We start from the raw sequence: 20,942 nt of genomic DNA on the forward strand, positions 1-20,942 counted from the left end.
CCCTAACGTTTCTCCATCGCTACCACAATGAAGAAACTTTTTTGAACAAAATTGTCACAGGGGACGAGACATGGGTCCATTTTGAAACTGAAGAAACAAAAGAACAATCCAAACAGTGGATGCATTCTCATTCTCCCAGCAAACCAAAGAAGTTCAAGTGAACCTTCTCCAACAGAAAGCGTATGGCTACTGTGTTCTGGGACCGGAATGGAGTTCTCTTAGTGGAATTCATGGAACGTGGCACGACCATCACTGCAGGCTCATACTGCGTGACTCTTCAACGTCTACAAAGGGCAATTCAAAATTAGCGGAGAGGAATGTTGTCATCAGGCATTGTCTTTCTCCATGACAATGCTCGGCCGCACACTGCAGCTGTAACAAAGAAGCTCCTGCAGCATTTTCATTGGGAAGTGTTTGATCACCCACCATACAGCCCGGACGTGGCTCCATCTGATTTTCACCTCTTTACTTACATGAAACAATTGCTAAGAGGACAACATTTTGGCACAGACATCGAGCTGCAGACCAGCGTAGAAACATGGCTGAAAACACTCCGTTCTATGACGAGAGTATTGGAAAGTCGGTACCACGCTATGACAAATGTCTAAATCGGAGTGGCGACTATGTAGAGAAATAGCGTAACTATGTAAGTACTTGTTACAAATAAAAAATTTTTTCCTTTTACTGTGGTTTTAATTTCATGACTGATTGAACCTTGAAAAAAAATAACCCTTGTACAATTAAATTATATCAGATTAATTATTAAATCATATATTTTATTTTATTTATTTAAATAAATAAATAAATTTATTTATTAAATTATGTCAAATTATTTCATCGTCATACTTTCTTCTTAATTAATTTGTTTAATTTAACTAATTAAAAGTTTTTATTTTTATCAATGTTACAGATTAAAGTACAGGAAGCTGATACAACTGAAGCAAGTATCGAAGCAACCCGTTGTTTATATATACCAGTGGCCAAACGTGCACAAATATTGTTTTTTTGTTTAGCTGATCTTGCATTAATCGAACCAATGTACCAATATTCATTAGAATGGTTTATTGGAATATTTATTAATAGCATGATCAATACTGAAAAATCTGGTGAACTATTTTATTTTTATTTTAGTTTAATTTTATATATAAAATATCCCTTGAGGTCTGTTTCTAATTTTATTTATAAATATTCATGTAGTACTTGTAGTATCTTGTTTTTAAATATATTTTTATCCATTGTTTGCTGTCTGGAGAGTAATTATATTCCCATTATATCATTTTAATAAGAGTGGTTTATAAAATAAACCTTGAAATTTTTAATAATTTGAAGTTGGCAGCTTTGATAGTTTTTGGCTTTATTTTTACAGATTTGGAATTTCTAAATTGTTGCTATAGGTTTATTATAAACTATATTATGCAGTATATTTTGGGACAAAACTTAATAATTCAATGCAGGATATTATCATATTAGACACGAAATTTATTAAACTGGTGTTATTTGCTTGTTATAAAGCACTTGTACCAATTATTTTTAAATTGAAAAAATATTCAATTCAACGCACTTATGTATACAAGATTTGGATCTGTTTTTTAAGAAGATTTGTAACAAAACTTCTCTAATTAATATTTTGTATTATAATGCTGGAGACATATAGGAATATATTGTGTTTACCAAAACCTAATTGCACTTTAAAAAAATTATTTCTGTGGGCCCAAAAGTTTTAAAATTTATTCTAAATAATAAAATCTAACTTTTACTTAGCTTTATCATAGAATTTCAGCCATCTATAATTTTCAGGACTAGTTTCTTATAGCTATAGTACTGAATTGACATTGAGTTTACTTTTTATTTTTTTATCTTTTTTTTTATCTTAATATGTATTTCTGACTATGTTTTCACATTGAATGTCTACTTTGTTTGAATTTTTGTATTGATTATTAATGTAATATTCTGTTAAATAATATTTATTAATAACATTCTAGTATTACTATGCATTTGAAAAATAAAGATTATAATTATGAAATAATCAGTTATCCCTCAATTTTATCCCTGACCCTGAGGTCAGGGTAGAGTATCTCTCTTTTGACCTTGGAATCTTAATGGTGTGTTGAAGAAAACTCACTTTCTTATTATTCAACATTTGTTTCTTGTTGTGTTTAACAATAATGAAGATTGTTATTTGGGAAAACTAAAATTGCAAAATATGTCATATATATTCAGAAAAGTTGACTAGCACTGACCATCATAAAAAAAATTCCTAACTCCCTAAACCCAGAGGAGAACTGTGTTCCCTCTGACTTCCTACTATTTTACTTTCCCGGTAAATGTAGCTAGAACAGCTATATTAAAGAGGAAAGTGGTAATCATGTCAAAAATGGGGTGTCAGGTTGTTGCAAATCTTTAAATTTTAGGGTCTATTAGACTCTAAAATTTAGATGAACTCATCTACACTAAAAACCATATATCTGTATAAACTTGCATACATACATACATATGTGTATCGCATTTTTTTTTGGCCTTATATCTCTTAATTGACCAAACCGATCTTCCTCAAATATTTCTTTAAAATAAATTTTTTTTCAAAATTCGTTCAGTGGGGATATCATGAAAAAAGCAATTTCAATTTTCTTTGAGACATTTTTGGAGAAAATTTAATAAAGTAAATTTGTTGCCTACAATGCATATATAAAATATCTGTGTATTTATATATTTATATATAAATACCCAGATAAAAAAAAAATACATTTCGGCATGCCGGAAGGTGGAAATAGATTTCACCAGCGCTAAGTAGGGGATAAAAAAGATTTCCACCTTAGAGGTAAGAAAAACTTCAAATTTACTCAATAAGACAATGGTTGCATAAGAAAAAAAGTTTCACATGTTTAGCATATAACAAGCTCCATCTTCTTACAATTCCAACAACATTTTGGTCATCCTTTGCTGTAAGGGGTGGTCATATCAAAAATTGTTTCAGACAAAAGTTTTAGGTAATGTTAGAGGACTAATGACCACTTTAAACCAATTCAAACTGTGCCTATTAAGGGAGCTATGATTTTTTGTCTTTGAAATCCCATTTTTCCATCCCCTGGGCCAATGGTTGGTGATATAAAAAAGCTTTACTTAGATAAGTTTTAGGCCCTTATCCAAAGAATAGTAGGAACTTTAAAAGAATTTGATTTGTTATCTAATAAGAAAGTTATAGTGATATTTTGTTTTTTCGAAAAAGCCCCCCATTTCTACCTCCATGGTTCGATTTTGCCCATTAACCAACTCGACCGAGATTTTGGGGTCATTATATTTTATATAATTAACTTAAATAATAGCTTAATAAACTTAAATAACTTTAGAACTGACGATGGTTTTGGGGTCTGGGAAATGTGAAATGCAAAAATATGTCAAAATTTTCCGTAAGTCAAATCATGGTACCCATTACAATTCATAGCTCTCTTATGAAATCTATCTAAAAAAATTTGGAACTGAGATAAAAGTAGGTGAATTAGAGTGTATTTTTTATGCTGAATCTTAAAATGAAATCAGTTTTTCATCACCATCAGATTTTTAGTTATGAACTTTAAAATATTGAGAAACTTCTTAAATAATAGAATACAAAAATAATAATAATAATTCCTATTAAAATTCCTACCTTTATTTTTTGTAGATGTTTACATTTATCTTAATATATTTTTTCTTATTTTCCTTTTGTGTTCAGTGAATTCTTCTCTTTTTATCATCCAGCAGTACTCACTCATCATAGATTCATCACATCATAACGTTGTTCCGTCTGCAATATATCTTGATGGAACCTTTCTCCTTGTTCATCACTGATGTCACCCGAGTTTAAAACGAAAAGTCTGAATGAGAATGTACAAAATGAATTTTCAATGACATTCTGGAGACTAAATTTTTGTAGTTCACAAAGAGTTCATTTATTAGCCAATCATGGTTTTCAGCTCTTTTGTTTCCAAGTAAACCGTTGACATCTTTGAATGACTTCCATGCTGCTAGTTCTTTAGGATTCAGTTTGCTGTGAAATATATTTTCATGAATTAATTTTCTTATTTGTGGCCCAATGAATATTCCCTCTTTTAATTTGGCTTCACTTAATTGTGAAAACAATTTCAGCTAAATATTTAAATTCATCTCCATGTTTATCTATTAATGTTAACAAAATTCTTCATCAGGCCTAGTTTTATGTGTAGAATAATATGATCTGCTTTGACAAGGGAAATATTTACAACATTTTCCTTTACTGGGGTAAACTGATTTCTTGTTGGTCAGTCTTTAACTGCGTAGTGTTTATCTGTAGCCCAACTATCCCACAAACACAAGAAACACATATATTTTGTAAAGCCACTCTGAAGGCTGTGAAGAAACCCTTTTGTTTTCAGGTCAGCAATGATTCACCATGAGTGTTCATCATACTTAATAGCTTTCAAAATGTTTGATATACTTTCATAATGTTTCTTTCATTCCAACAGCATGTGCTACTAGTATAGAAGAAAATTTATTTGAGTTATGCAACAACACAGACTTTAAGCTTCTTTTTGATGAGTCTATAAACAAATGTCAATCATGAATAACATATTCAATGTCCAGTTCAGATATTAGCCCACTAACATCATAGCAGGAACAAATTAAACCATCTCTTCTAGAGTATTTCAGTAAATTTTCATTCCGACTTCTAAATACTGAAATTTTAATATCCTTGTTCAATAAATTCCATTCTTTAAGACATGAACCTAGGAGTTTTGCATGTTGTTATGACAAACACAAGTCACGAATTAGGTTTCTCAGTTCTGCTTGTGTAATGAAGTGAGGTAAGGTTTAGTATTTGATTCTTCTGGAATGTAATTAATATCTATTGAAGTTGAAGATTCATTGGTTGAGCCTTCTGGGAATCAGAAATTTCTTTCCAAGAAGTTGGAGCAATCGGTATCAGTAAATCAACACCATGAAGTACTGGTTTCATAGCTGAATGAACATTTGGCTATGCAATACTGCTTTTATTTTTTTAATTGAAACCTGTAACATTTTTTAAGCAAAAATAGCAGTCATCATAATGGTTAGTACACTCTCCCCAAATCATAGGTATGCCAAAAGACAAATGCTCTTTTTTCTTTTTAACCACTGAAAACAGTGGTTAAACATAGCAGTGGTTAAACAGTGGTTCAAGTTTAACATAGCACTTGAAGTATGCTACATGTGGAGACCAGGATTTATCTTGATCTCCCAAGGGACATTCAAAATAATATTTGTAAGCAGTTTTCAGCAGACTCGTTACTTGCTTTCGTTGTCTTCGTGGTGAATTCTATGCAAATATAACCAAAAATATTTAGAGAATTTTTACAAGCCCAGTTTTTTTTTATTCATTGTAAAATTCAAATTGTTGTTTATTTGAATGAAAGTAAACTGAAATATTACAGAAATACTTAACTTAATTATAAAAACACTTAAGTTTTAGTTTATAAATACTTTATGATTATAACTAATGTTATAATCATAAAGTATTTATAACATATACTAACATTCTTCGAACACTTGAACTATGCGATTGTAGTGATGCTGAGAGACGACGGATTGACCGATGTGGACTTCGAGTGACAGCATCTTGTAAAGCTTGAACATTCTGTGGTGTACGGATGGTTCGCTCACGGCCTTCATTGCCGAACCAGTTTCTTCAAAATTAGATATCCATTTTTTAGTTGCATGTGCTGATGGAACACGGTCATGCCGTCCCAGATTAAAATGACGGCAAAATTCTCTACGCGCTCCCTCCACACTGTCATTGTTTTTGTAAAACGCTTTGATAGCAAATGCATGTTGGGCACGACTCCAAGGATCCATGACAACTAAATGGCAGGTTAGGTTAGAGAGGCTGGCGCCACTTATCAAGTGGTACCAATCGCCCACAGCTACCAACACAACTTTCAAAATTTCCCGTTTCTTTGAATCATTCTGTATTTATAATTATTTTAAATACTTCATAAAATTGTTTTACCATGGAGTGCAGTAAAACACAGCATGAAACACACACACACAACATGCACACATGCATGCGCACACTACTTAACAAATCTTGATGTTTAATAAAATAATACCAAAAATTGTTCTGTAATAAAACTTTTTCACTAAATTTATGGCATCACTTATGAAACAATCTTTAAAGCATGTGTATGAGAGAACACTACCACAACTAAAGAACACAGTAAGTTATACCAAGAGCTGAACTCATATTGAAAAAAATTTCATTACATTGAATTACTTGGCTCACTGACATTTCTATACATATCTGGCTTGATATGAAAAACATCATTTAACTGTTGTGTATCAAATATAGGTGGTCTACAGCATGCATCACAATGTAAATGAGATGTGAATAAGCAAACGTATAGATGTAGTAATTTATTTATATTGTTTGTTCCACAAATGATGGAACAAATAAATTTATGGGGTTATTATAACTTAAGAGCGTTACGTGATGGGTTGTTTTGGAATATATATTCAGATTCAGCATATCAAATAATATATAGAACACCTACTCACTTTTCAGCTCCAAATTTTATGTTAAGCAGTGTAATCAAAAATTTTTTTCAAAAATCTACCCTCACCTCTTAAAACTGAAATAAATGTTTTTTGTTCTTTTGCTCTATCTCCCTTTATTTAAAATACTTTTCAACATTTCTTTTCTGAAATTGTACAAGTCGTATCTAATAATTTTTATTAATAATAAGTTGTCTAATAATTTTTTAAATTATAGATCCCAGACTTAAAATTTAGAAAAGTTTTTTTTTCTTATTTTAGTCTTTCTTGGAGGATATGTTAGATTTAGAGAAAACTTTAATTAAGGAAATCTGTTAAGCTTGATGCACATATATGAAAGTTTTTAGAGAATATTTCAAAATCTATTCCCACCTCAAAAAATATACATTCTGTTATTTTTTTTTTCTCTATCACATAAAGAGTTATTAAAATTAAAATAGCTATAGCACTTATATTATATTGTGGACTCAAAATAAGAAGCAAATTTTTCATTAATTTCATAAAAGTTATACTTTATTTTTTCAATATTTTAAAATAATTCTTTTTTAAATTACTTTTTTTAAAAATTACTTGTTTATAAATAGATTTTTCTTAAACTTTTTCCACAAAGTAAGGAAGCCCCTAAAATCAAAAATTTTTTATTTAAAGAAAATTTTAAACATCAAAATTGAAGATTTAAGCATCAAAATTCCTAAATTTTGATGCTTAAATCTTATTTTGGTAATCATGACTTGACTGGCATAGCCAGGAACTTCATGCAGTACTTTGCTAGCTTTTCCTTTTGTATAGTTTTGTTTTAGTGACAAAATGTTTAACCAGAAAACATCTAGACTGGTCTTTTTTTGTTGGTAGGATGTATGGAAAATTTTTAAAAATATTTTTATAGTACTAATTTTATTATTACTAACATTATTTAAAATATCATTATACCATTTTGCACTTGGCTCAAGATTGTAGTAAGGAGCCCAAAAGAGGCCAACTCCCTCGTCCAACTTTTTCATAAAAATTGCCAAATGCTGACCATTATTTAAAGGATGAAAACCCTCTTTCAAATTAAAGACCCTCTTACACGTGTATTTCTCCTTTAAAATCCCAAACTTCAAATAGATTAATTTTTTTTGAGTAGAAGGAGGGTCTTTTATTTGAGGAAAGTGACTTAAAATTTTATTTTCATTAATAATTTTCTTTAAAAATATCCCAGTAAACTTTTCTTTAAATTGCTTGTTTTCACCTATTGATATTATTTAAAAATTATCTGGTATAGTTTTCCCTAAAATTGCTACCTTGATACAATAATTTATTTTTTTTTTTTTAACCTCCAGGTCCACCTGGAGGTTAAAAAAACCTCCAGGTGGAGGTTATACCTAACCTCATACCTAAGTTAGGTATGACCTAAGGTCATACCTAACCTCCAGGTCCACCTGGAGGTTAGGTATGCTTCAGAGGATGAGATGAATGATTTGTAGTGACAGTAATTATTAGTTAAGAAGAACTACTTCACTTCCTTGTTTAATTTTTTATAAAAATTGTTTAAGAAGCAATCACAGAAATTTTGTAATTATATTTACAAAAGTCATCAAACCAACTTTCATGATCCTATGCGCATCAGTTAAAAGTTTTAAGCAAAATAGACAAAAGTACATACAATCCCACATCAGTCTCCTTAGTTTTTTTTTTTGACTGAAATGCTAAAAAATTAATGTACAAAAAAATTTGACATATTAATGACCTCTTACAGTATTTAGTATTCTATACTAAAATAGTTTTAAAGTCAAAAATTTTCAAGTAATGTCAAGTAAAAGAGTGCATTCTGTTATGAAATGGTAATATAACAAAGTTTAGGTTAATTATAAACAAGTCAGTTAAATAAGTATTTATTAATTTTGGTTTTATTAATTATTTTTTACTAATTTATGTAATTTTTTTTTAGATGAAATTGAAGAAAGAATTGTGACTATTAATGAATATTTTACATTCAGCCTTTTTACTAATGTATGTCGTAGTTTATTTGAAAAGAATAAATTACAGTATGCATTTCTTTTATGTGTACGTATTATGCTTGAAGCTGGAGGAATTAACGCTCAGGAATGGATGTTCTTTTTGGCAGGTGGATCTCCTGTAAAGGTGTAATATCTTCAATATTTATTTTGTGTTATTAAAATATATCCTGTGACCCTAGACTAGCTGACTGATAATTGGTTGCTGGAACATATCATAGTTATATTAGTTCTGTTGCTTACACTTATGTTTGGTTAATGAATAAGAGAGGTATGATAATAAGTAAATGACTGATCATTACTTTTATCATAGATCTGGTCTTTTACACTTCTCTAGTTTGATTAGACTTTGTATTTTAGTTGCTAATTTTTACATTTATGAGGTTCAAACCATATTTCACCTGCTAATGAGTATTTTACTTTTTTAAAGAAACTATGTATATCTTTGTAAATAACGTAAATGCAACAGTACCGATTATATGAATTATCGAGCATTCCTCTCCTACATTACATTTCTCTAATGAAAAGACTTAGTAACTATGGCATCAGACAAGCTGCTTAAAATAGGTTAAAGTCATTCCTTACAAACTGTAAACTAAGTAGCTGAAATTTCATCTTTTGATAAATAATTGCACTTGTAAAATTTAGGTCCTAACTTTCAAGAGGCACTTTTTTAAATGCTTCAGGGGAATGTCAATCTCTTGCTTTTTGTATTATGTATTAGTATATTTATTTATTAGTGAGCCATTCATTGTAACTCTTTTCATGTACAATACAACTGTATCTATATCTGAAGATAATTATTTAAAGGGGGTTAAAATTGTATGATAACAGCTCAAAAAATTATTGACTGTAACCATCTAACTCTAAATACTGATAAAATCATTGCGTTTAGGTAGACATAACATTGCTAATTAGTTGGATAGAATTCCCATTAATGATAACGCTGGTATTTTTGTTGCCCACAAAGTAAAACTTGAATTCGGGTGTTATTAGATGACAAGTTCTCTTGGGATAATTGAATAGATTTCGTTTGTAACAAAAATCAAGGCATACTGTTTTGCTCGGAAGCACCAAAACCAGTCAATAGAACTGTTTTTATATAATTAAACATAATAATTTGACTTATTAGGAAGGATATTGATGTGCTTGTGTTGCCATTTTTAATAAATTTCTGAACCATTTGAAAAATTTTCCCATCCATTTATTTAAAATAGAATCAAACAATTTTCATTTATGGGAACAATATTATTCTGTCGATGAATTTTTACTTTTTGGTTGTTTTCCACTAGGGAATGGATATGCTGTAGAGTAATTAATTCTCCAAAGATGATAAACATGTTAGAATGTTATATTTGTTGGTATCCCTGTACAATTTCAGAAGAGCTGAACTGATTTTCATAAAATGGATATAAAAAGGACATGTCTTAATCTTTGGAATAACATTGAAAATATGACGGAATTTTGGAAAACAAAAACTTATATGCTTATAATTCATAGATAAATATAAAACAAAATTATCTTAAAAACAGATAAAACAATGTTATACATGACTGATTATAAACTTAAGACTAATATTACTTTTTTTTTAATTGTTACGAAAATATTAACATAAATAATGTGAAGAACATTTAACAATTAATAAGTAGACATCAAAATTAATGTGAATAGTTTCATGAATTATTCCCTAGAAAGTGAATAAATTACCAATGATCCAAACAGTTTGGGATATAGAAAATTTAAAAAATATTATTTACTACTTCTAAAACTATTAGCATCGATGACATTTTTAATATTTGTTATTTATTTAGTTATGCCCTATGAATAAATGTTGTTCAAATGAGTAATATTTTTTTCTAGATAAATTTTTGTTTAAAAAAGTTAGTTAATTTTAATATGTATAATTATTTATATATATTTATCAATATTTTTTTTTTTTTTTTTTTTTTTTTTAAGGCACTCGAAAATCCTGCTCCAACATGGCTGTCTGTTCGTTCTTGGAGAGAGATTCTTTCATTAGAAATACTTGAAATCTTTCAAGGTTTTTCTGAAAGATTTAAAAATAATGTTGAATATTACAAAGAAATTTTTGATTCTGAAGAGCCTAATAGGTCATTTAAGTTTTTTTTTATTTATGCATTTAAAATTATTTTATTTCTCTGTTTAAATGTTTGCATTTCATTATTAAAAATTTCAAACTTAGTGAGAGTTCAGAAGTTTATTACTTTCTGAGTTTTTTATTATTTAATTATTTTTTCTATGAAACTTGTTTTTCATGCTTAGATATGATGCAAAAACTAAACAAAATTACTTCTGTAAATACAGATCAATTTTCATAATAGTAGACAATTTTTTTTTTTGTATTATATTAGTCTAATGACTATTTTAAGATTCACTACACAGAAGAATAATTTTTTAAATGAGTGACATTTTACTTACATTTATATAGATTACTACAAATAATTTTCAAATCAACCATTCAGGTAGAAATAAAATAATGCATCTGTTTCTACAAATAATACAAGAAAACTAGGTATTACATGATTAAAAATGTTACAATTGTAATCTGTAATTAATGAAAATATTTAATTATGCATAACAGTCAACAAAATCTAACAGTTTTTTTGTTATTTGTTAAGGGGAATCTATAAATCGAATAAGAGGAAACATGAAATAAAAGGAATAAACATTGTATAAAAGGATAACATGCATCATGTTTTTTAGCAGTGACATTGGGTTATGATAATTAGAAGTAGTTGTATATATTCATCATTCGACAAAGCCAACTAGCTAGTACAAATACTAGTGTAATGTCTTCTAATAAGTACACCACTGGAGAATTTTTTATAAAAAAAGTGATGTCTTTCAAAAGAATTATTTTCATTTTGTATTCATTATTTCTTATTTACTATTTATTATGTAATATTTGTTATTTTGAGAATAACTACATATTAATTTGATTGTTGTATTGTCAAATGTAGGCATTTATTACTGTATTAATTTAAAACTGCTATGTTATATAAAAAGTATACTTATTTCATTACAAAGTAATAACAACTGCAATTTATTGATCATTAATTCAGCTAAATAAAAAATAATTATTCAATATATTTCAGTAAAAAATTAAGGTTTTGTTTTTTGCAATTATTCTCTATCTGTAGTATGTTATAATGATTTATAGTTATAACCTATCATATACAATGCAACAAAAAGAACTGTAGTCCTTTTTACAATTCACTTTTTATATACATTAACTGACAAGTTTAGTTCCTCATATGAATAATCAGTTCACTTTGTTATGTTAAACATGTCTATTCTTTATTTGTATACCAGTTTATTAAAAGACAACAAAAGACATCTAAATAGACTTTTTTTAAAGAACAAATGTGTTTGATTTACCACAGATTAAAATGATGTCATCAAAATCAAATTTTTCTTGGGTTGGCTAAATGAATTAATTATAACAAAGTGTTTTGTAGTATTTGAGATTTTTGCAAAGTAATTAATTAAAATTAATTATTGTGATCAATTTGGAGAACGCATAAAATTCAAAAATTCACATCGATTGATTTGTTAAACAGTTATTAATAAATGCCAACGTTATGGAGTGAAACTGTGTTTCCCAACATTGGGTAAACTATGGGAATAGGTTATTGAACATGGTTTTCTGAGATTTTCCAGTTGTTATCGAATTGTCAGATTGTAAGGGATGCAATTCGATTATCATATTCAACCCTGACCCAGAAACTAATTTGAAAATTTTAGAGAGTTTTTAGATCATTAATAAAAGAAATTTTTGAGAAAATATTGCATGTATAAATATAAAAATAAGATTTGTTTATTGATCTAAATCTTACCATGCTCTTATTACTACTAAAATATTTTTAATGTTTTAAATTTTTTTAAAACCTTAAGTTAGTTTGCCTGATATTCATTCAATAAAGATATCTTCTCAGTTTAATTTAATTCTTTTCTAAACTCTTCATGGCTAATGATAGGAGATTTTATACAAGTTCTGAATACTAGAAAAGAATTCTAATATTTTATGATTATAAACTGAATTAATTGGAAGTTTTTAATTGAGATGAAACAAGATAATAATATATGCTGGAAAATGTATTTTCATCACAAATCATTATTACTAGAATTTAGGAAAAACCAATAATATTTTTTTTTTATGTTTATAAACAGGAAACGTTTACCACAGCCTTGGGATAAGAAATTAGATTCTTTTCAATTTCTTATTGTATTAAAATGTCTCAGACCGGATAAAATTACTATTGCTATGCAAGATTTCCTAACTAAACATCTTGGTTCTAGATTTATTGAACCACAAACATCAGATTTAATTGCAATGTATCAAGAATCTTGACCTAATGTACCATTAATTTTTGTTTTATCTCCTGGTACAGATCCAGCTGCTGATTTATATAAATTTGCTGATAAGGTATGTAATAATGTACATTTTAGATTTTATTTTCTACTTTTTTTTACCTTTATAATTATTATACTCTCCACAGTTTTTCAACTCCAAATTTTTATAAATCTATACTGATGCCATATTTATCTGCATATTTTCAATGGTTTCTTTTTTTTTAATCATTAATGTCTGTTTTCATACCTTTTTATTCATTAGAAATCTTTAAGTGAAACATTTTTTTTTTTTCATAAATACAAGTACTCTTCCGTTTTATTCAGTTATCTAATATATTTTTTTATATTACTGTCCGTGACAGTCTTTGGGCAGAATTAATTATACAAAATCTTTAATGACATATAAAATCAAATTTTCTTTGAAATAAATATATTTTTATAAGAGTATTTTTAGGTTGCAAAAGCAATTTAAAGCATTAGGATACAGATTAAAAGTGTATATCATTGTAAAGTTCATTACAGTAATAAAATTTCACACATAACACTTTCTTCATAAAAAAAGTTTTGGTGTTACATATTATCAGGAGTAGGATTTAATGTAAGTCCTTGTCGGATATGATTAAGCTATTACAAAAAGGTAGAAACCAGTCTTAAACTTTTTTTGTAGGATTATTGTATTTCTGTGAATCCTTTGGATTTATGTATTATGTGAATATTTAATCAGATATTTATTAGTATTATTGTAGTATATAAAATACAAATTTCTAAAATATCATATTGAGAAAAAAGTTGAAAATAAGTTGATAGATTACAAGCAAAGGTTTATAATATATTATATTTTAAACAAAATTAAAATTTTGAAGCAAATAATTGTAGCAAAACATTATCCCACTACAGTTAAGATTAATTGAACTAAGTGTAATAAATATTGTAGTATTCAAAATAATCATATAGTTTTTCAAAATGTAGCTTTCATGTCATAATGCTTTCAATCACTTCGTAGCCATGTTCAGTGACTGATACTCTTATCTTAATATTATCAGTTGTTACTGGTATTTTTTTTTCTACTTACACACATTTAGTACATAATTGAAAGTGCATTGTATTTGTTAATTTATTGTGTGTTTGCATATTTCATATTGTACAAGTGATTAAAGATGTGATCGCGCATGATTAAAGTGATTAAAGATGTGTGTGCGTGCGCATGCACACACACACATAGTTATAAGAACATTATTAATGTTGTCTCTTGTGTGGCTGTGGAGAGTTTTTTTTACTTGTAAATGTAATTAATTTTATTTATAATTTAATATTTTTTGTAGATGAGAATGACTAAAAGAATGTTATCAATATCACTTGGGCAAGGCCAAGGACCAGTTGCTGAAAAAATGTTCATTGAAGCAATAGAAATGGGCAGTTGGGTTTTCTTTCAGGTAAGTTTTTTTTATTTATTGTAGTTCTGTTAATTACTTTACTTTATTTCATAAATAAATGACACATAACATAAATTATTTTGTTTGAAAAAATTCCAATTTTATTCTGCTTTATATTTTTATATGTTTTTTGAATTATCAATAAAAGTCTTAGTAAAGGTGTTAATGAATGATTAATATTCTTATCTCAATTAAAACTGATTACACCCTTACTCCAGAATAACCTTCAGTCATCTGACTGACATGCTGTTCAAAAAATTCATCTGAAGTATACATAGCTGACACATCATTTCTTAATAGTCTCTTTTAACATCCAAAAAGAAAATTTTGATGCTTGCCAACTGTAATTTTTTCCTACTTGCTACTGTCTTTTCCAGTCATTCAAAAATGACCTTCCTTTCAAACTGTCTTTAATTTTTGTAAGTAGGAAAGTCAAGGGCAAGACCTAATGATTAATATTGATTATCTGTGCATGAAACTCCAAATTTTTCAAAATACTTTTTTGTGCAGTTAATTTCCTCCAAATAGAGGGCAACTTTCCTCAGCTTCCTTTGCCATTTTTTTTATATATCTTTTAATCAATATAAGAAGTTAAAATTGAATTTTAGATTAATTGTTCATTATATCTGAAGTTAACTCTAGTCAGTCCTTTCTTCCTAAATTTAGTGTTTTCAATTTTTTAGCTGTGAAACATTTTTCGCTACACCATCACAAAGGCTGGTGTTTGATCTCTGAATGATAGTTTGTATAACTATGCTTCATAAACAGTAATCTGATTAAAAAAACTGTCAATTAGCATATGATTTATTTCATTATCAGATCTAAAATCAATATTAGATAATTTAATATTCTAATAGATCTTTATCAAAATTAGATATGATTTCTTGATCAGTATCTGATTACATAGTTGTTAAAGAAATGCAAATACTTAGAATTATCTTAATTTATATCCAGAAGAATAGTTGTATTATTTTATATTCTTCAGTTTTTTCGACAAAACAAAAAACCACTCCAATTACATTAAAAAAAAAAAATGTATTATTTAAATTTTGGAAAATAAAGTGGACCAACATATTTTACCTACAATAAAATGATAACATTCATTCTTTAAGAAATGTTTTTAGATTAACTTCCAGTCAAGAAGTTTATAAATTTTTATTTTCCAGTATATTACATATTGAACAGTTTTCTTATCCAATGAATTTATCTTCATTCATAGAAAAAACATTTGAAGTTTTTTTTTAAATCTGACCAGCTGTTTCTTTTTTATACTTTTTTCATTAATAGTTATATACAAAGATTGTCTACAGTTTTAATATTTATTCATTTGTTGCCTATAAACTACCTCATAATTTTATTTATATAATCCTAAATTCTGTTGATTATTATATATAAGAGATTATCTATGCATAATAAACTTCTCTAATCAGTTTATCATTACCAAACCTAGATAATTATTCCTAGAATAAAAATATTTTAGCCTATTTTTTAAAAATATAATTGTATATAGTCATTTGAAGAGAGGTTATGACGATAAACTATTTTATATAAGAATTTTATTATTTATGTCTGTTCTGTAGCACTATTACCTACTATTAATATTATCTTCCTATTTACTATTAAGCTTCTAACATTCCAGGAAGAGGAGGTAAAGAAGATTTTTGAGGAGGACATCGCAAGAGGTCTGAGTAAAAAAGATAAGATAGAAAATGTAGAAGAAGAATGGGAGAATATTAAAAAGGAAATTCTTAAATCAGCAGAAGCAAACTTAGGCGGAATAAAGAGAACTGGTAGAAAACCTTGGGTTTCAGACGATATATTGCAGCTGATGGATGAACGTAGAAAATATAAGAATGCTAGTGATGAAGAAAGTAAAAGGAACTATCGGCAATTAAGAAATGCTATAAACAGGAAGTGTAAACTGGCGAAAGAAGAGTGGATTAAAGAAAAGTGTTCAGAAGTGGAAAGAGAAATGAACATTGGTAAAATAGACGGAGCATACAGGAAAGTTAAGGAAAATTTTGGGGTACATAAATTAAAATGTAATAATGTAAACAAAGATGGTACACCTATATATAATACGAAAGGTAAAGTCGATAGATGGGTGGAATATATTGAAGAGTTATACGGAGGAAATGAATTAGAAAATGGTTTTATAGAGGAAGAAGAGGAAGTTGAGGAGGATGAAATGGGAGAAACAATACTGAGATCTGAATTTAAGAGAGCATTAAAAGATTTAAATGGCAGAAAGGCTCCTGGAATAGACGGAATACCTGTAGAATTACTGCGCAGTGCAGGGGAGGAGGCGATTGATAGATTATACAAACTGGTATGTAATATTTATGAAAAAGGGGAATTTCCGTCAGACTTCAAAAAAAGTGTTATAGTAATGATACCAAAGAAATCAGGGGCAGATAAATGTGAAGAATACAGAACAATTAGTTTAACTAGTCATGCATCAAAAATCTTAACTAGAATTCTATACAGAAGAATTGAGAGGAGAGTGGAGGAAGTGTTAGGAGAAGACCAATTTGGTTTCAGGAAAAGTATAGGGACAAGGGAAGCAATCTTATGCCTCAGATTAATAGTAGAAGGAAGATTAAAGAAAAACAAACCAACATACTTGGCGTTTATAGACCTAGAAAAGGCATTCGATAACGTAGACTGGAATAAAATGTTCAGCATTTTAAAAAAATTAGGGTTCAAATACAGAGATAGAAGAACAATTGCTAACATGTACAGGAACCAAACAGCAACAGTAGCAATTGAAGAACATAAGAAAGAAGCCATAATAAGAAAGGGAGTCCGACAAGGATGTTCTCTATCTCCGTTACTTTTTAATCTTTACATGGAACTAGCAGTTAATGATGTTAAAGAACAATTTAGATTCGGAGTAACAGTACAAGGTGAAAAGATAAAGATGCTACGATTTGCTGATGATATAGTAATTCTAGCCGAGAACAAAAAGGATTTAGAAGAAACAATGAACGGCATAGATAAAGTCCTACGCAAGAACTATCGCATGAAAATAAACAAGAACAAAACAAAAGTAATGAAATGTAGGAGAAATAACAAAGATGGACCACTGAATGTGAAAATAGGAGGAGAAAAGATTATGGAGGTAGAAGAATTTTGTTATTTGGGAAGTAGAATTACTAAAGATGGACGAAGCAGGAGCGATATAAAATGCCGAATAGCACAAGCTAAACGAGCCTTCAGTAAGAAATATAAGTTGTTTACATCAAAAATTAATTTAAATGTCAGGAAAAGATTTTTGAAAGTGTATGTTTGGAGTGTCGCTTTATATGGAAGTGAAACTTGGACAATCGGAGTATCTGAGAAGAAAAGGTTAGAAGCTTTTGAAATGTGGTGCTATAGGAGAATGTTAAAAATCAGATGGGTGGATAAAGTGACAAATGAGGAGGTATTGCGGCAAATAGATGAAGAAAGAAGCATTTGGAAAAATATAGTTAAAAGAAGAGACAGACTTATAGGCCACATACTAAGGCATCCTGGAATAGTCGCTTTAATTTTGGAAGGACAGGTAGAAGGGAAAAATTGTGTAGGCAGGCCACGTTTGGAATATGTAAAACAAATTGTTAGGGATGTAGGATGTAGAGGGTATACTGAAATGAAACGACTAGCACTAGATAGGGAATCTTGGAGAGCTGCATCAAACCAGTCAAATGACTGAAGACAAAAAAAAATTTACTATTAAAATTAGATTTATTATCATTTGTTTATCATTACTATATTAAATTGTACCAAATGAGATGATGAATAGCTGGCTTGTGTTTATAAAAGCATTTATTGCAATTAATTTAGCAATGGATTGTATCAGTGTTGTACCATTGCTTAAAGTATTATTGATTCACTTAAACACTATATTTGTATAATATTCAGAATGATTCATGAAGGATGTAACAGACTTTCAGGACATGTTCTACTGATGAAAATAGAGAAGAAGTCCATATAAAAATAGGTTCACAAGTGCTTCAATATGCGTGAAGTCTGACGAAAAGATTCGCCAGATTTCTTTGGAAAATTTATAAGACATTGTTATAAATGATTTACATGCACTATTCCATTCACTTATTTAAATGTTTATTGCTGTTCAAATGCAATAACACTTGCATTTAATTAGGTGATCGTGGAAAGAAGCCATACAAAAGCGATAGTAAGTTGTCAAAATACACTGATGAAAATGTCTGCCGAGGCATTGACATCGGTGGGATCCTGATAGTGGCTAAACTGATGTCTCTGATGTATTATTAGGTTTAGAGGGTCTAAAACAGTGTTTTTAACCCCAATCTTTTGTCTTTTACCCAAATTTCTTGAAAAATACAGTTCTGGGATCAATTTTTAAAAGGTGTTTAGGCCAGATTTTTAAGGTTACTATATTTACCCCTTAATTTAGATTCTAAGAACTTCAGTTTGGCTTAATTTCACAAAGGAGCAGAAACCAGAGCTAAATCTTTCACCAGCCAACACTCGCTTTCTGAATCAATGTTTATATGTACTTTCTTCTTTATTTTCATCAGCAAAACATTCCCTGAAAGTTTGAATCACAAGCATGAATCGCCTGTGTGCATGCGTGTGCGCGCGTTATCTAGTATTGATTTTGTGGTGCACCAGCTAAAAATTTGATAAATTTGGATTTATAAAACTACTTCTTTTGTCTCTTGTTTTATACATATTGTTTCCTACCTAGAAGGTATGATCTGAACCAGTTACCGGCTGCACCTCTACAAGATGTGATCTATCAGTTATTGGCTACATTTGTAATTCTATTTTTTCCCGTTTTTATTGAAGGCTTTCAAAATTAAAAATAAGTTTTTAAAACACTTTTCTCATACTATTTGGTGTTTGGTGTGTCATTATACTATTGCCAATTATCATAGGGAGGATAATGACAAATTAATTAAACATTGAATAACTGGCTTGAATGTTTAGAAAAATATCACAGCATTGTATGAAATCAAATTTACAGTAAGACTAGTAATTCACATACAATAACAATAAATGAATGGAAGAGTAAGTTGTCATTTTTGAAAGATGGAAATACAAACATCATACCTAATGGTAATGAAACTGGGTAATTTTTTTCCACTGCCTTCAAGATCTTTCCAGGGGGAATAAATGTATTGAATAATTTAATAGTGTAATGAATTTATTGAAATTTATTTTCTATTTTAAGTTCATTACAACTGTTCTCAATACTCCATTTAAATTTTAACTAATAAGCTAATTAAATTATAAAAATTGTATTTATTTTTTTATCTTAATTTGCATCATTTCATAACATGAAAACATCTGCTCTTTAAGTAGAAATTTTATTGTTGTTCCATTGGTGTCCATTTAAAAAAATTTTATTGTATTTAGAATATTTATGATTTTTTGTAGCAGCATCTTCATTTTACTTACTTATATTTATTTTGTTTTTTTTTCTAAATAAAGGCAAACATGCTACGTGCATTTACTGGTCAAGTTGTTGAGTATTCTGATTTCATATCTTCTGAAAAACCAAAAGTATCTGAATTTAAATGGCTGTTATTTTCATTATGTCTGTTCCATGGTGTTTGTCTTGAAAGGCGTAAGTTTGGACCTCTTGGATTTAACATACCGTATGAATTTACAGATGGTGATTTACGTATATGTATATCACAGCTTCATATGTTCTTAACAGAATATTTTGATGTTCCATTTAAGGTAATTTTAATTTTTTTTTTAAATCTTAATTAAAATTACTTTTAGTTTATTGTTATTAATATACAACTCTTTACAAAATGGTGTTTAATAAAATAAATGAATAACTTAAATAATTAAGGAGAATATTGATTCCAAATAGAAAAACAGAGTGATGGATTCACATTTTTGTAAAAACTGGACAACTGTAATACAGGAGTTTCATTAAAAAGAAGAAAAGTACAAACTTCTGTTCTCAAGAGAATGTTTAAAGAGAACTTCTATTTCAAGAGATATTTGTTCATTTGGGGAAAAGTAATTTTAAATAAAAACTTTTACTAATTTGAAATTAATAACTAATATTACTAATCACAAAATTAATAGTAAAAATTTACTGTAATAACTATTCTGAACTAAGCATAAATAAAATTTAATTTAGCGTTGACTAGAAAAAGTTAAAATTTTAAAAGAATTAAAACTTGTTACATTTTACATCTTAATATAATTTTGAAATTGATATTATTTATTTTTTTAAAATTTATTATACATTAAATTGTTTTTTTATTAAAAATGTTTACATAGTTATAAAAAAAATATATTTTACATGAAAAAAGCTAATGACAAGAAATGTAAACATTAGAAGTAGCGAGAAAGTAGTAAAATATGAATAAAATAATAAATAATGATATATAATGAAATAAAAGGCTAGAAAATAACACTGTTTCCTTTATAACATTTTATAAAATAATTCTGATTTTTTCAATTTTTATTTTTTTAATCTTTTTCAAACAAAAAAGGCACTTTTTTATTATTATCATTATTTATTCAAACTAAAAGAATAATTTAACAATCTCAGTGTAAAATTGACTCTCTTATTAAAAATGGAAAGTTTATTTTTATAATTATTTGTATT

At 28.2% G+C, this 20,942-nt stretch overlaps 2 protein-coding genes across 2 annotated transcripts in view; both read left to right on the top strand.

Annotated features, from left to right (window-relative positions):
* The window catches only part of LOC142331994 (dynein axonemal heavy chain 1-like), a 74,628-nt gene extending 61,712 nt beyond the window's left edge, over positions 1-12,916 (top strand). Inside the window, exons 6-7 of the mRNA XM_075378046.1 lie at positions 911-1,106; positions 12,729-12,916. Coding sequence (XP_075234161.1) covers positions 911-1,106; positions 12,729-12,763 — 231 coding nt within the window. The 3' untranslated portion in view covers positions 12,764-12,916. The remainder of the gene's footprint in view (positions 1-910; positions 1,107-12,728) is intronic.
* Positions 12,917-12,951: 35 nt separating this feature from the next.
* LOC142331993 (dynein axonemal heavy chain 1-like) overlaps positions 12,952-20,942 on the top strand; it is a 33,173-nt gene continuing 25,182 nt past the window's right edge. The window contains exons 1-3 of the mRNA XM_075378045.1: positions 12,952-12,984; positions 14,234-14,344; positions 19,802-20,053. Of these exons, the coding sequence (XP_075234160.1) occupies positions 14,234-14,344; positions 19,802-20,053 (363 nt within the window). The 5' untranslated portion in view covers positions 12,952-12,984. The remainder of the gene's footprint in view (positions 12,985-14,233; positions 14,345-19,801; positions 20,054-20,942) is intronic.

The sequence above is a fragment of the Lycorma delicatula genome, chromosome 11, assembly GCF_047948215.1.
Source record: "Lycorma delicatula isolate Av1 chromosome 11, ASM4794821v1, whole genome shotgun sequence".
NCBI lineage: Eukaryota > Metazoa > Arthropoda > Insecta > Hemiptera > Fulgoridae > Lycorma > Lycorma delicatula.